The following is a 14,858-nucleotide window of genomic DNA, read 5'->3' as shown; positions in this document are numbered from 1 at the left end:
GACGACAGAGCGGGAAGGCAGGAAGACAAGCTCTGCCAGTCTAGTAAGTAGGGCTCTAAATCTGCATGCACCACCATTGTTGATAATGATCGCAGTACTATAAGCATGCTATGAGGACGATGATATTGATAGACGTACCATGAGGGTTGAATACCATAAAATAAATATCACATCCCGATTCCCAATGAAGCAGAATTTTGTTTTTACATCACAAGGGAGGCAGGGAGAGAATGAAGGAAAGGGAGCTTTCAAACTCTTGGCTTATGGAGATGGCACAGGCCCTTTTGCTATGAAGATCTTACACATGGAACAAGAGCCACTCTATTGCTAATGTTGTGCCTTTGAAGTCCTCATGGACTAGGATTAACACATATTGGAGGGGAGGCTCTATAATCGTTTGCTGATAAACGATGGCCGTGCTGAGTGATCCTACTGCTTTGGTGTCACAAACTTAATATTGAGTCCCAGCTCATTACCCGCCCTTGTAAACACTTGAAGAAAGGGTACGGGAAAAAATTAAGGAAGCATGCTGCATCTGATCCATCTAATTCTCCTTCAGCAAATGAATAGCCTGCAACGGCTCGATTTTGGCTGTATCGATCTCAAATCTTGCACCTTTGACTTTGACAGAGAGTGATGTATGATCTGTGCTCTCGGCCCGAGCAGCCAGAGCCTGCGACCGCAGGCGGCGAGATGGAGAGTCGCGAGGAGGCTGAACCCCCAGGACCCCGACAGCAAGAGTTGGAGAGGACAGACAAGCAGTGCCCTAACCATGAATTTGAGAATAATGTGGCCCCCACCACGGCTAATCTCACTCCGACATCAGTGCTGGGCAAGAGGCATCACTGTCTTTATGCGAACCTCGTTGGCCTTGAAGTGGAAGGGATATGCAAGGTATTGCTGGAGCTCATATTTTTTTCTCTCCTTGTGGCAACTCTGTTGATTTTGTTAAGCTTGGAAAATAGGGCCAAAGTCTGTTAATTGAAATGTTACAGGATTTGCAAACATCTGTTTTGTGTAAAACATAACACTTCACAGGGCGAGGCAATTATTAATAACCAAATGATTAACTGCTTTTTTAAAGTTAATTAAAAGCATTTTTATAGTCAACTAATTCTGACAGTATATACAGTACAGTACAGTATATTGGCCCATATAACCAGATATTCGTTTTTCACGACTATATTTATTTCATGGTGGAATATATACCCTTTTATATTAATTGGCTTTTTCTCTCAAGTTGGGCATAATTACTGATGAAGTTGAATGCATGACAGCATGTCATTAAAGTAACCTACCCCACCCTAGACTTGGCAGTAGGTTATCTTCGTGTTTTATCTAGGACAGTGCTGTAGCAGCTCTGATGCAGACAGTGAGGTGGCAGGTACTATGTTTAGCCACTGAGTTCTCATCCCATACATCAACCTCTGCATAGCCCGAATGATACCACAGAGTATATCCTCTTCATGAAACCAATGGGAAATTAAAAGGTGTCCCACATTTTTCATGTAATTGGTGGATTCTTATAAAGATTGTAGAATAGGTAGCTAGGCGCTACAATCTGTTAACTTGACATTCTCCACATAGGCAGCAAATGACAGTTCTCATACAATGTGGGCATTATCACGTGCTCCCAGGTGGACCCACAGTAGAGGTTACAGAAGGGGGATGGGTGACAGACAGACGGGGAGACAGTAGAGATGAAATTGTGGGTATACGGTACTTGGGAGCAAATATGGTAGGAGGAAGGTTGAGTGAAGGTTTGCCATTAAAAGATCATTAGGCTTCCCAACCCCCACCAAATACAGTATCTGGCTGCTGTTTAGAGATGTGTGTGTGTGTGAGCTGGAAGATGCCATTGAGTTGGATGATAGTGACCATCCTCTTCCCTCTATATATCTGTATCATCATGGCCCAGACATTGAATTGTAGAATATAAATTCCTTCCATCTTTTCTGCACCTTGCTAAATCTAAAGCTACAGTATTTTGAAGTTTAGAATTCAGACAATTGCAAATGCTTGATAATATTGACTTTTTCATTGAAGTATAGGCTCACAACTATCTGCAATCTTGCAAGAGGTGATATTGAGTTTAGAGTGAATTATGTAAATTAATATAAACATTGAATATTTTGTGATGATTATGATTAGGTAGGTACAGTATAGGTGGATTTCAGGCCTTCGGATTGTAGTTTGTTCACACTGGAGGTATAATGTTTTGTTTAACCACCAAGAAAGGGACAGTGGTTGTCATTGCAACATGTTACTGTTATCACTATATGAGCTATTTCCTGAACAAGTTAGGCATTTTCATACTTTATTGAGATAGTTACAGTGAGAGAGACAGGAAACAAGGAGAGATAGAGATGGACATGCAGCAAACCCGGGCTGGCAGTACAAGTACCAAGCCTTGGTACTTGGTATGGTATGTGATCTACAGTACCAAGTGAGACACCGGGGCACCCCAGGAGTATGTATCTTAACGTATCCTGGAATATAACGTGCAAACTTGTGTGACACTGACAGTGTTTAATATCCTACTTTTCTTACAAAACAGAAACATCAAATTGTAATGGACACATTTGTGTGACACTGATTATGTCACAACTAGTCATTTTCCACAGCGATTCAAAAGTAAACCAATTAGGGCATCGATTTTGGAGTTACCGGCTTTTACTGTAATTCCAAGTTTGTGGAGTTTGCATGTGCTCCCCGTATCCACAGGGGTAGGTACCCTCACAAAAAACATCTCCCCCTGGCCAGCCGGGGCGCCTGATGGAGGGGAAGGAACTGGTTGGAATAACGTGTTCCTTCCACGTGCTGCGTCCAACCAGGGGATCTCCCCCTGTCAGGTGATGGCACTGAAGGAAGCATGAGCTTAGTTTGGGGCTCTCCCCAGGTTGGCAGAGGGAGAGCAGCGCCCAGGATTACAGTTTAGGCAATTGGCACTGGGTGAAAAATGGGTTACAAAATTGTGGGATACAAATTTAGAAAGGAAAATAGTGTTATACAAGACATTCATCTCTTCTTGCATGCAATGATTACTCTTTTCTTGTTTATTTTCAAGGCAATATATATATATTCACAGTGTTGGCTCAAGTTGGACTTTTGTGAATATCAAATTCTAAAAGACCCAAAGTCAGTGTTGACAAGATGCCAGCGCAACTTTTGAGTGTTGACACCATAAGTGACAAGTGTACAAGTTACCATTGCAGTAGCTGGATATGAATACACTAGAATAGAAAACAGGCTAGTTGGAAAGATGACTCTTCAGGCCTGTTCTGCACACTTTTCTGTATGATGCTACATTGTGTTGATATACCAAGCTTGAACCACCACAAAAAGTTCGGAAATCTAACTTTGGTCGATTATATCTCCCCTTTAATAAACCCAAATGGTATTGTGTTTTATACTAGAAGGTCGGCCGGCTACGCCGGCCTCCCCTCTAGGTCGTCGCGTTGCGTCTATAGGAGTAAATATTAGTCGAAAACAAATCCCTGAGGTACAGGGTGGCCACGATGTGATGGTTTTTTTGAGAAAAAAAAATTTTTGAGAAAAAAAATTTTTTTGAGAAAAAAAAATTTGAGAAAAAAAAACTTTTTGAGAAAAAAAAATTTTTTTAGAAAAAAAAAATGTTTGAGAAAAAAAAATTTGAGAAAAAAAAATGTTTGAGAAAAAAAAATTGGGAAAAAAAAAATAATAATAAATAAAACGTATTGGTGATGCGATGACGTGGTGTATACGGATGTTACTGCGATTGAGGTGAAAGAGAAAAGTGGAAAGTTGTGAGCTAACTATTAGCTATTTTTGTGTGTGTGTGTGTGTGTGTCTGTGTGTGTGTGTGTGTGTGTGTGTGTGTGTGTGTGTGTTCTGGCTACGCCCCCCTCGGTTGAAATTGGATCCGCCGGTCCCATAGCTGGGAATACGAGCCAATGGACGGCGGTCACCATGGCAACGGGGGGCCAATGATAGAGTTATGGGCGGTTTTATTCCCTACACTCTACCGACATCTGCTCTAGTTTCCCTACACTCTACCGACATCTGCTCTAGCTATGAGTTGAAGTGGAGGCGAAATGGGCGTGGAAGTGGGATGCGGCTCTAAGAAAAATGTAATAGTAGATAATTTTCATTGTTGATTTGTCACCTTTACAACGAGGTACAGCTTGTAAGCATCGGGCATTCGAGGCATGAGCTACACAGCCAAACGTGTGGGTTGCGCTGACCCAACATTTGCCAACATTCGGTCCATTATACCCCCCCCCCCCCCCCCCAAAAAAAAACCTGCTGAATCACCATGGGTTTTGAGCTTATAGATCTGCTATGATCATCATCTCTCACTTAGCCTTCTGGGCAAAACCAGAAGAGGATGTCTCAATTACAACAAATGTTAGAGAAATCTGATAGAATACACATTACATTACACACATCACTTGTCGGGGCACTGGCTGGGTTAAGATAGGATTGTGAAAAAGAATACGTTGCAGCGCTGGGGTTCTTCAAGTGCTTAATGATAACAGGACCCCAGGCTCCAATCCTCATTAATATTTATTGGAGCATGTACAGTATATGTGTGTGGGTTGGTTCTATTATTTTTCTTGACCAGGATCCAGAGTCCTGCCCGCAACCTGTGATTATATAAATACAAACCAGACCCGCTCCGCCCTGCCTGTCCAAAAGCTGAACCGTTGCCTGCCCGCTACCGGCAATTACATGCAGTAAAGTAAATAGCCTACATCCTCAGTGTTTGCTATGAGAACATAGGCTAACACAGTTATATAAGCGCAATGCAATAATTATATTTATATTAGCCTACATAAACGCGCGTTTAGTTCTGTACCGCCCGTCCCCGCAAACTTAGAATAGTATATTTCCACCCGTCAAACGTGGGTCCCAGTCGGGTATCCGTGGGTACCCGGCCCGTTGCAGGACTCTGCCAGGATCATACTGTTTCAGAGTTACTTTACAACTCAGCACTGGCCCAGTTTGGACCTACGGGGAGTTTGAAAGTGGAACAGTGTTAAAGAAAATGAGACCTGGATAGTCGGATCGCTTCTGAAATCTGTTCTTTGCGATCTGAAGTAAAGTACAAGCTCCAATGAGGACACTTTCTTTGTGGCATCAAAAACATCTAAAGAATCAATTGCAACTTGCCTCTTGTACCCCAGATTTGGAACCGGTTTCCAGCACAAGTGCTGAAAGTTTTACCATTGATACAATCGAGGCTGTCTTCTTGCTCAGGGGATAAATTGAATCTTGACCATCTGGTAAAAATTTGTGTCAGATCCTGTGTCTAGGTGAGCCATGACCTTTGACACAATCTAAATGTCTCAATAGAAGAGCAGGGAGACAAAATAAAACCACTCCGCAAGTTATATTGTATTGTATTAACATACTCTACCATACAGATCGGACAAAATTACATTTTATTCATACATTCTTTTTACATATTGCTGCTTTAAAATCCATCCACATTATTTTGCTTATACGATTCAATTCAAGGGGGCTTTATTGGCATGAGAAAATGTACATTTACATTGCCAAAGAGAACATTCCCAAAAAATCACGACTAAGATATGTATAAACAAATAAAATGGAATAAAGATATGCGTAAACAGAGCTGTGCCACAAATCAGGAGAACTGAGCATTTGCTGTTTGAGCATTTGGTAATTTGGTATAAAGCTTTTAGAACACATTTTCAAGATGCCAAGTCACTTGGTATAACATTTTTAGGCAAATAGCAACATATTTCAAGTGCATATAAAAAACAGAGGTGGCAGTAGTTTTTCAAATGTATTTATAGGTAGTTACTCTGTTTGTATGTACAGTAGTTCTGTGTTCTCGCACCAGTTTTTTGTGCACCAGTATGATAGCTGGAAGTCTAGGGTCTCATAGCTGATGAATAATTGATAACTGGTTCTCTAGAGTGTCTGGTCTCACTGTCTGTCAGCACATGTCTAACCCCAAACTCAACACTTTGAATGTCTAGTATAGGCACAACATTCTGCCCACTGTCAGAGGTGAATTAGGTGTGTGTGTGTGTGTGTGTGTGTGTGTGTGTGTGTGTGTGTGTGTGTGTGTGTGTGTGTGTGTGTGTGTGTGTGTGTGTGTGTGTGTGTGTGTGTGTGTGTGTGTGTGTGTGTGTGTGTGTGTGTGTGTGTGTGTGTGTGTGTGTGTGTGCGTGCGTGCGTGCGTGCGTGCGTGCGTGCGTGCGTGCGTGCGTGCGTGCGTGCGTGCGTGCGTGCGTGCGTGCGTGCGTGCGTGCGTGCGTGCGTGCGTGCGTGCGTGCGTGCGTGCGTGCGTGCGTGCGTGCGTGCGCGCGCGCGCGCGCGCGTGCGTGCGTGAATAGTGATGAGCATTGAATATAGATGGGAATGTTAATGGTATCAATGAATTAAAAACATTGACGGTATATTCTATATTGCTTCTATATATACATTTATATTGGCTTTCAATTTAAAAGTTGACAGATTTTTGGTCTGGGGATTTTCTCAGCCGAGGCAGTCAAACATAACTTTCAACGGCAGGAACGTATATATTAATATTTCTTCTGTCTTGTCTGCCAGTGCTCACATAATCTTGAAATTGTGACAAAAGTTGAGGTACTTAGTTGTGTGGTTCCCTTGGAAAATGTGTCTTTCTTAAAGCTCAGCAGAGGTTGTGCCCTTTTTATTATCAGTTGTAAACTCACCTTCATCGATTATTTGGGTATCCATTCCTGCAGTGTTTGGCTTTAAGGCTTTTAATCCGTCCCCATCATGTCCTGGACAGTGGTCAAGGAGTAGGGACTCCTCCTCATGTCAGCAAAGCATTCACTGGCCTGCAGCCAGGCATCCACGTTGTCTTTGTCCTCCAAAGGCTCTCTGCCCTCCATGACTTTTTTTTTTCTTCAGCCTTTGGTCATCATTCCTCAATGCCAGTGAGTGACATTAAACCCTTGATTACCTGTGTTCCCCATACAATGGAAAAGGCTGTAGCCCAGAGGAGCAATGGGAAGCTAATTTCCTGACCCACAGAATGTCGGGCAGGTCACTAGGGTGTTGTGCTACTGAGGATACTTCTGACAGCCCATGCCATATATGTATACTTATTTAACATGACCTTTAGCTGACTGATAATACAGTTTTTTCAACCTATTGTTTGTTTTTTGTTTCCTAGTCTAGCACAATCAATAGCTTTAAGCTGATTGTGGTGAAAACCACAATAGGGTTTTTGAAATTAAAATCTCTCCTGTCATCTAGAGCACAACCTCTGATTACCGGTAATGGCTGCCCTACCTCACTGTTTTGAATATGGTTTAGATGTCCATCTCTGAGACATCGCTCACTTCCAAACAATGTTACCATTTTATCAACGCAGATGATGCAAGGTTGACCTTGATGAGCTTTTATATAATTCGTGATGATCTGTCTGTCTTGGCCTTAAAAGGAAAACCACTTCATTTTAGAGATCCATCTTATTCATGCGGGGTTGTCCAATCCACTCACAAGGGAGCATGACAAAAAAGAGGGAGGGCGAGCTCCAAGAGCGTCCCCGTCTTGAGGACATGTCCTCACCGGAGGACCATTGCGTCGGCAGGTACCACCTAAACCACACCTGGTGAATGCTAACCTGGTGAAATGCAAACCTGCCGACGCTCCCGTCTTCACCGTGAGAACGCTCTCGGAGCTCGCCCTTGCTGAAAAATAGGCATTAATGATGCTTCTTAAGACAAACTCTTTCTAAAATAAAGAAATATATTTAAATGTTTTGTTATATAGGGCAATTATAATGTATTACGCCAAGTCTTATTAGCCATGCATACTTTATCCTTTTAACATGTTGATAAAGTAGCAGTGGTTTAGGAATACCCAGATTAATCACTGGACCCTGGTGAGCATTCCTTAACTCAGTCGGTGCCATATTTAAAGTGGGATGACCTCTTATATTGCCGGTTCGCCAACAAAGGGTTAAAAAAATAGTGTGCACGCTGGTGCACACATTCGTGCACAGATCATGCACTATGCATGTGCATGCTTTTCACAGCTTTCAAACAAAAAAATCCGCTTGGAAATCCGTTCAGGCATTCAGGAGAAAGGAGCCCTTATGTTTTCTTCAAATGTAAACAAACATGGCTGCCATGTTTGAAAGATGGGGTTGGTATGGGGGTTAAACATGCAATTTCGCGATCGCGATCATGCCTAGTACACTGTTGGAGGTCCAAAAAAATTTTTTTCAAAACATTTTTTTTTCAATTTTTTTTTTTATTTTTTTTTATTATTTAAAAAAAAAAAGACGTTCAGAAGACGTCTGGCAGGGAGGTCCATAGTGAAAAAGACGTTTTAAAGACGTTTTTATCATAGAAACATATTTTTTGGCAGGGTATGAGTTAATGCACTTCCATTTCTGGTAAAATGCAATTACATGATTTATGTACCCCAATTAAACAATGTTATTTCAGTCAGAGCTATATACTTTACAGTATAGTTCCCCACAATATCACAAATGTCTTCCTGTTTTGGGATTCCACTGTGAAATCTCTAATAGTCTACTTGAATACAGTACTGTACTTCATCGTTAATAATTCATGTTAATGAAAACATTATTATGGCTTGAGTCAAGTATTTACATATTGCGTTGGAAAGCACAAATGAGGCAGGTCTGTGCAGGTAGATAAGGCCTTTCTCATTGAATGTGTCTCTCTGATACTTATCTTGATAAAGCCCTGTGCTGCTGCTGTTTCTCCTCTTTATGATGACGGAAATGCAACCATTTTAAACAATTCTGCTACTAGACCACAAATTAAGTTGTGGCTGATGTGAACGTGGGGGGTTGAGGAGGGGGCTGCATGCATATTCAATTCAATTTGACAAGATTAAGGTTCATATCCTTTTGAAGCTGTCGGGGTTCAGTCTGTGGAGGGTGGTTGGCAGGGGGTTGGGTACAGATCATCTCCGCCACACTCTCCCTTCTATCCATTTTTTTCTGCTGACATTGCATTATATGGAATAATTTGGTGACCCCTTGTGCTCTCCGTTTCTTTCTCTTAAAAGGCCAGATGTCCTCTGCATGTATGACACCTTATTAAGCCCCATGATGTTTGGGTAAATAGGATATGTGCAGGCTATGAGATGATGAGGCAGACAGCTTGCAGGGCTAATGTAGATTTTAATTAATGCGCTGGAGGGCCAATGACAGAAAGGCGTTGTTAGGGTGAGTCTGACACAGCCTACAGGGCAGGCCTATAATGGATAGAGGTCTTACAGCATGATCATTGATGTCATGATGAGTTGACATTTACTATTACGCCGGGAATGATGCAGGACCACATTGGAAGCAAGTGTTTCATTACGTTTTGATGTGTTATCCTGGGTTTAAGTTTTATTGTGACATCTTTTGCCAAAATCACATTTTGAATACATGCTCCACCTGCAGGTTCAACGATACCTTGTTGAATCTGTTGTCAGAGTACTCGCTGTACACATTGTTATAGTGTACCCAGTGTGGTACCTGTTCGCACAGTACTAATAACGTTAGATATTACTATCAATGGGTTTTTTATAAACAGGCATGGCCTGCTCCGGAACGATGCAATATAGGAATACACCACCCATTTATTCAATAGCCATTGTACTTGTTGTCAGCGTACCCGTTGTACCTGTCGTACCCATTGTCAGAGTACTACATATGGCCGATCAACCAAATATGGAGATATGAGGATCCCTGATGTTGACAGAAACTGCTGATGTTGTGTTGATGACGTACATGGGCATAAATGGGAGACAGACGGACCTACAGACAGACAGATGAAGCTATTTCATTCACGCCACCACTTATATCGGTGCAGTGGCACAAACAAGAAGCAAAGCTTGGCCAATCCGTGAAGCCGATGGGTCGGGTTGGCCAATCAGAGAAGCAGATGCCTACACCCCTCAAACACATTTGGTGCGTCTTCCACAGACGTGTGTACAGACAGATACAGGCATATGCATTTTTCTAGCGGCCCGTATGTCCGCCAAGCTTTGCGGGACATTTTGGCATGTATGTTAATTCATAAAAGGCACCGCTCACCTCACACCGTGGGTGTGATTTTTCATTTCTCGACAACATTGGCTCGACTGAATTCTGATTGCAATCCCACTTTTAAAAGGTTTAAACTCTTTAACAATCATTGCTATAGAGCATTTGTTTCAGTAACATGGGTCTCCCTGTCTCTCCAGCTCTTTAGTAAACACAAAATACAATTTCAGGTGGGTCACCAATTTCATCCAATCAGAAGAACCCATTTATCAGCTTCAATTTTGCAATTTTGTATGCAGATTTATTACCAGCTTGTGGAGCAAGCTGGTCTATATTCATTGATTCTTTCTAACACTTTCTCCTCATTGGCTGTGGGAACAACTTGACACTGAACAAACAATCTATAGCAATGATTGCTATAGAAATATAGTAGAGCTATTTAACACTTAAAACACGTTGATTAGAAAACCCCTTGATTAACCTTAAAAAGCTTAACCTTAGTGGATTTTTGAGTGGTGGTCTCACCGCCACTCCTGTAATCAGGTTTCACGATGTTACTGGCCGTGTATCCTGTCATACCTCTCCTGACCACACACACAGACCACAAACACACACACACGTTAAAGGAGGGGCGCTATTGAGCAGGCAGACTCAACACTCTCTCTCTCACACACACACACACACACACACACGCGTAGCAAGGAGGGCACGCGCACGCGCGCGCGCGCACACACACACACACACACACACACACACACACACACACACACACACACACACACACACACACACACACACACACACACACACACACACAATAACACCCAAATGTCCGCGACTGGGTGGCTGCACAATGCGTCCACCCGTCCATCATTAGCCGAGTTTCTTAAAGCAGGTCAAAATAATAATAAACAAATGATAGTTGGAAATAGTTGGATTTAAGCTCACAATGCGTCCGTCCGTCCGGCCGTCCGTCTGTCTCCCGCCACTGTTGAGCATGAGCAACCTTGCAATCCATGTATTTGACTCTTTTTATTTGACTATTTTTATTTGACCACCACTCAGTTCACAAGGTGTGATTTTTGTTGTTAATGGCAGATAGCAAGCCCTGGATATTACATTGTTTCCTAAGCAGAATGCCACAGAAAGCAGAACTTGCTACCTTTTGTCTCTTGTGCAACTCATCCACACAATTGTCATTTTTAACAACCTCATCCGGATGATGCAAGGAGCAGACATGGCAGGAGTGTTAGATACTGGAGGGCATGAAGGAGGTGTTTTGGTAGTCTATGCGACCAGCCATGATGAATGCAGTATGGGATTGAGGGGACACTTAGGAAGGCTCTGTTCATTACTTATATATGAGTGTATGGGGAGAGCAGCTTTTATTATGGTGCCCGGAGCCTACAGTAAGCTTTCTGCTGTGCTTTCTACAGTATTTCTTTGCACGTCCATGTTTTGTTATAAGGATTTTTCTCTGCTTTGTCTTGGATAATAGATACCTGACCTCCCATGTTAATCCTTTATGAAACTTATACAGTGTCATAGGCATCATGGTTACTTTTATCAAAGCAATGGGACCATTAGATAACCATTTTTTAATCTAATGACACTTGAGTTATTTTTCTTGTACGCAGACATACTGTTTTAGTGCAGGATATAACCGCATATGATATGTGTATAAACAGTGGTATGTTTGACAAATATAGCTACAGTAGTGTACAGGTAGTGGAGAAAAAGTCTCCAAGAAGCCTGGATGAATGTGGGAGATGAGGTATTGTAGGTATACCAAATCAATTCATTGCATGGTCTTTATTTTCCTCAAAGGGCTGGATGCGGTACTCCATTACAGCACTAGCAGGCCAAGGCCAGATCAGGAAACCTCATAAGAAACGCAGATTAAATATGGTTTGGGAGGCAGACACAGCGAGGCATTGATTTTGGACAGCATTAACGCCTCACTGGTGTCATAATAGCATTTAGTATCCGCTTTGTGGAGGGCAGCTATTCCCAGTCTGCTGAAATTATTTATTTATTCATTTATTTTTTAAATGATAAATAAATAATGTGTGTGTGTGTGTGTGTGTGTGTGTGTGTGTGTGTGTGTGTGTGTGTGTGTGTGTTTGGGGGGGGGGGTATATCCAATGTGCTTTTGAAGGATGGTACTCCCTTTACTGCCAGGAGCAGACGGTGCCTGGGTTAATTATAGGATGTTTCCAGATGCAGCAGATTGCATCGTTCATTGTAGTCCATTAAGCCTTGTTGCCACGTGAGACTGGAAATAACTGCTGTCTCGCCAAATTCCCCAATGCTTTTCTTACATTTTTATTATTTTTACAGAAAGTAAATAGGTGGCCCAAATTAACAACAGCAAAACTATATAAAAAATCTATTTATAAACGGAAATGTTATACACGGAAATATCCAGCCAGTAGACAACAATTTAAGAGTGGGAATCGACCAATCCAAAACAGCGGATTGCTGTATTTCTGAAAAATGTAGGGTAGATATTTCCATTATGCTCTATGAATCCCAGACAGATAGATAATTATATATATAAGAAGAAGAAGCCGGTATTGATAACCTCTTTTGATGTTTCGTATCATTCAGATAATGGTGAGCAGGTAAAGGCATCTGTGAAATATACTGGCATTTAAGGAATTTACTTTTTGAAACCTTCACATTCATATTTTTTCATTGATATAGACAACAGTTTGTTGTCCTAATAATTCTGTTTTGTCATTTCCTTTTTTTCGTATAGTTTTATTTCTTCATCTCCCCATTAATACACATTACAATATGTTGTGTGCTTCCTTTACTTTGTGGCAATTAATTACCTACAATGCAAATCTCAGCTGGATGGAAAACAGAAGCTGACCTACATAATTTAAAGAACAAAGGGTAATTTGGCCCACTCTTGTCATCATAATGGCTGCATGTAAGTGAAGTTTTGACCATACTATCATCCTCAGTCCCCCAACATCGCTGTAACAGTGTAATTTAGGTGTAATTAGGTCAATGTCAAATGGAAGTAGTGCAGAAGCGTTTATCACCATTACTTTGTCAAAAATCCAGATTACTTCATACTAATGTACTTGTAAATGTTCAATCTGTCAAAATGTGTTACTTTCCACTATAACTCAAAAACAGTTAAAGATGGATACATATTTACTATAATGAATAATAATAATAATGGATTGCATTTTTATAGCGCTTTTCTTAGCAAGTTGCAAACTCAAAGCGCTTTACAATGGTCCATTCATTCATATATGGGTACTATTATCAACAAATATGAAGTCACATATGATCTTAGCAAACATGACCTTTGACTTTGAGCTACCTTGAAAGGTCAAACTCCAGGTCAAACAATCTTTCCAAGATACATTAATGCCCAAATCATTAAAACATACAGGGTGAGGTTCTCGAGCCTGCCACCCCTTGTTATTAACTCATACCCTGCCAAACCCGAGGAACCCGAGAATTTCGTGATGTCCCTCCCTGCCACGCCCGAGGAACCCGAGAATTTCCGCCATTTTGAAAGAAAAAAAAACGTTAGTAGGCATGATAGCGATCGCGAAATTGCTTGTTTAACCCCCATACAACTCAGGTAGCAGACCTCCAAGCTCACAACAGTGTAAAACATAATGGCTGCTATCTCATGAATGCCTGAACGGATTTCCATTCGGATTTTTTTGTTTGAAAGCTGTGAGCAATGTGGACACACGTGGTGCATTATCTAGGCATGGGTGTGCATGATCCGTGCACTATGAATTACATGGAAGTCTATGGAGACGAATGGCAGTTAAAGAGTACGAAGGTATTGTTAAATGGCAGCATATGAGTTAACAAAATTGTTGTCTTGCTCCTCATATCTTTTTTAGAACAAATTAATATATATAGGGATGCTGAGCTGAGGTTCAAGTGGTTTAGTGATGGGTGGATGTGTACAGGTTTTACATGCAGGCTTTAAAGTTTAACTCCATTTACGTTGTAACACTCTCAGAGGTTCAGAGCGATTCAGCCGATCCTAAGGGAAAGGGAAAATATTGTAGACAGGGACAATGAAAAGCTGACCTAGATCTCATAAATGTTTCTCAGTACTGAGCATCCCACGGACCAACACAATGCCCTGGCGAGCGCAGAGCATTGATCACCATGACTTTTTTTTACATTTATGCATTTTTTAAGGCTTTTCTGAGCCTTTATTGACAGGTACAGTGGAGAAAGAACGGAAACATGGTATGGGAGTGACATCATGACATGCAGCAAATGGTCCAAGCGGATGGGAATCAGGGATGGTTCGAACCCATGTGGTATGCGTCCTATACACCTATACCTACAGTATACACACTCGGGTCAACTCATGGTTCTTAAATTAAGCACATGGAAAGTTTCAGCTTCAGTCATAATGGTCTTTTTTGTAAGGATGTGATATTTGCCCTACTAACCTATTATTAGACCCCGACCTAAGAATGCGGTCGGGGTCCTTAAATGACGTCACTTCTTTCTTCTTCTTTTGTGGTTTCCGGCAGACTAGATGCCTTGCGGCACATTGCTCCCTCCCGGGAGAAGTCCTAATTTTTGCGAAAGACGTCACCTTTGTTTATAAGGTTTATTGTAGGAAAATACAGACTCACTGAGGATAATGGTAACAATAGCTTAACGTTACAAATAAGTATTGCAGCGAAGAATAACTGTTCTTAATGAAAAATAACTGTTCTTAATAATAAATATTATAATAATAGAGATTAAAATAATAATGCTCTGTGAAAGCTCTCAATATACGAGAGAGAAAGTGACTGAATTCTAAATAAGGTCTGGCCTTGAGTAGACCTGGCTGCCTGCAGCCTTTAGAGGTGAG

General features: G+C 41.5%; 1 protein-coding gene across 7 annotated transcripts in view; it reads left to right on the top strand.

Moving 5' to 3' along the window:
- tspoap1 (TSPO associated protein 1) overlaps nucleotides 1-14,858 on the top strand; it is a 102,805-nt gene that overhangs the window by 6,734 nt on the left and 81,213 nt on the right. For 2 of the 7 annotated variants that reach the window (XM_080749780.1, XM_080749779.1), the window contains exons 1-2: nucleotides 3-43; nucleotides 631-894. The exons of the other annotated variants lie outside the window; for them this stretch is intronic. In XM_080749780.1, the coding sequence (XP_080605906.1) occupies nucleotides 637-894 (258 nt within the window). In that variant the 5' untranslated portion in view covers nucleotides 3-43; nucleotides 631-636. Of the gene's footprint in view, nucleotides 1-2; nucleotides 44-630; nucleotides 895-14,858 lie in introns of those variants that run through there. 7 annotated transcript variants of the gene reach the window in all.

Source organism: Nannobrachium achirus (assembly GCF_963921795.1).
Source record: "Nannobrachium achirus genome assembly, chromosome: 19".
In the NCBI taxonomy this organism is placed as follows: Eukaryota; Metazoa; Chordata; class Actinopteri; order Myctophiformes; family Myctophidae; genus Nannobrachium; species Nannobrachium achirus.
Note: the sequence above shows the minus strand (reverse complement) of the source record. Positions and strands in the feature narration are given on the sequence as shown.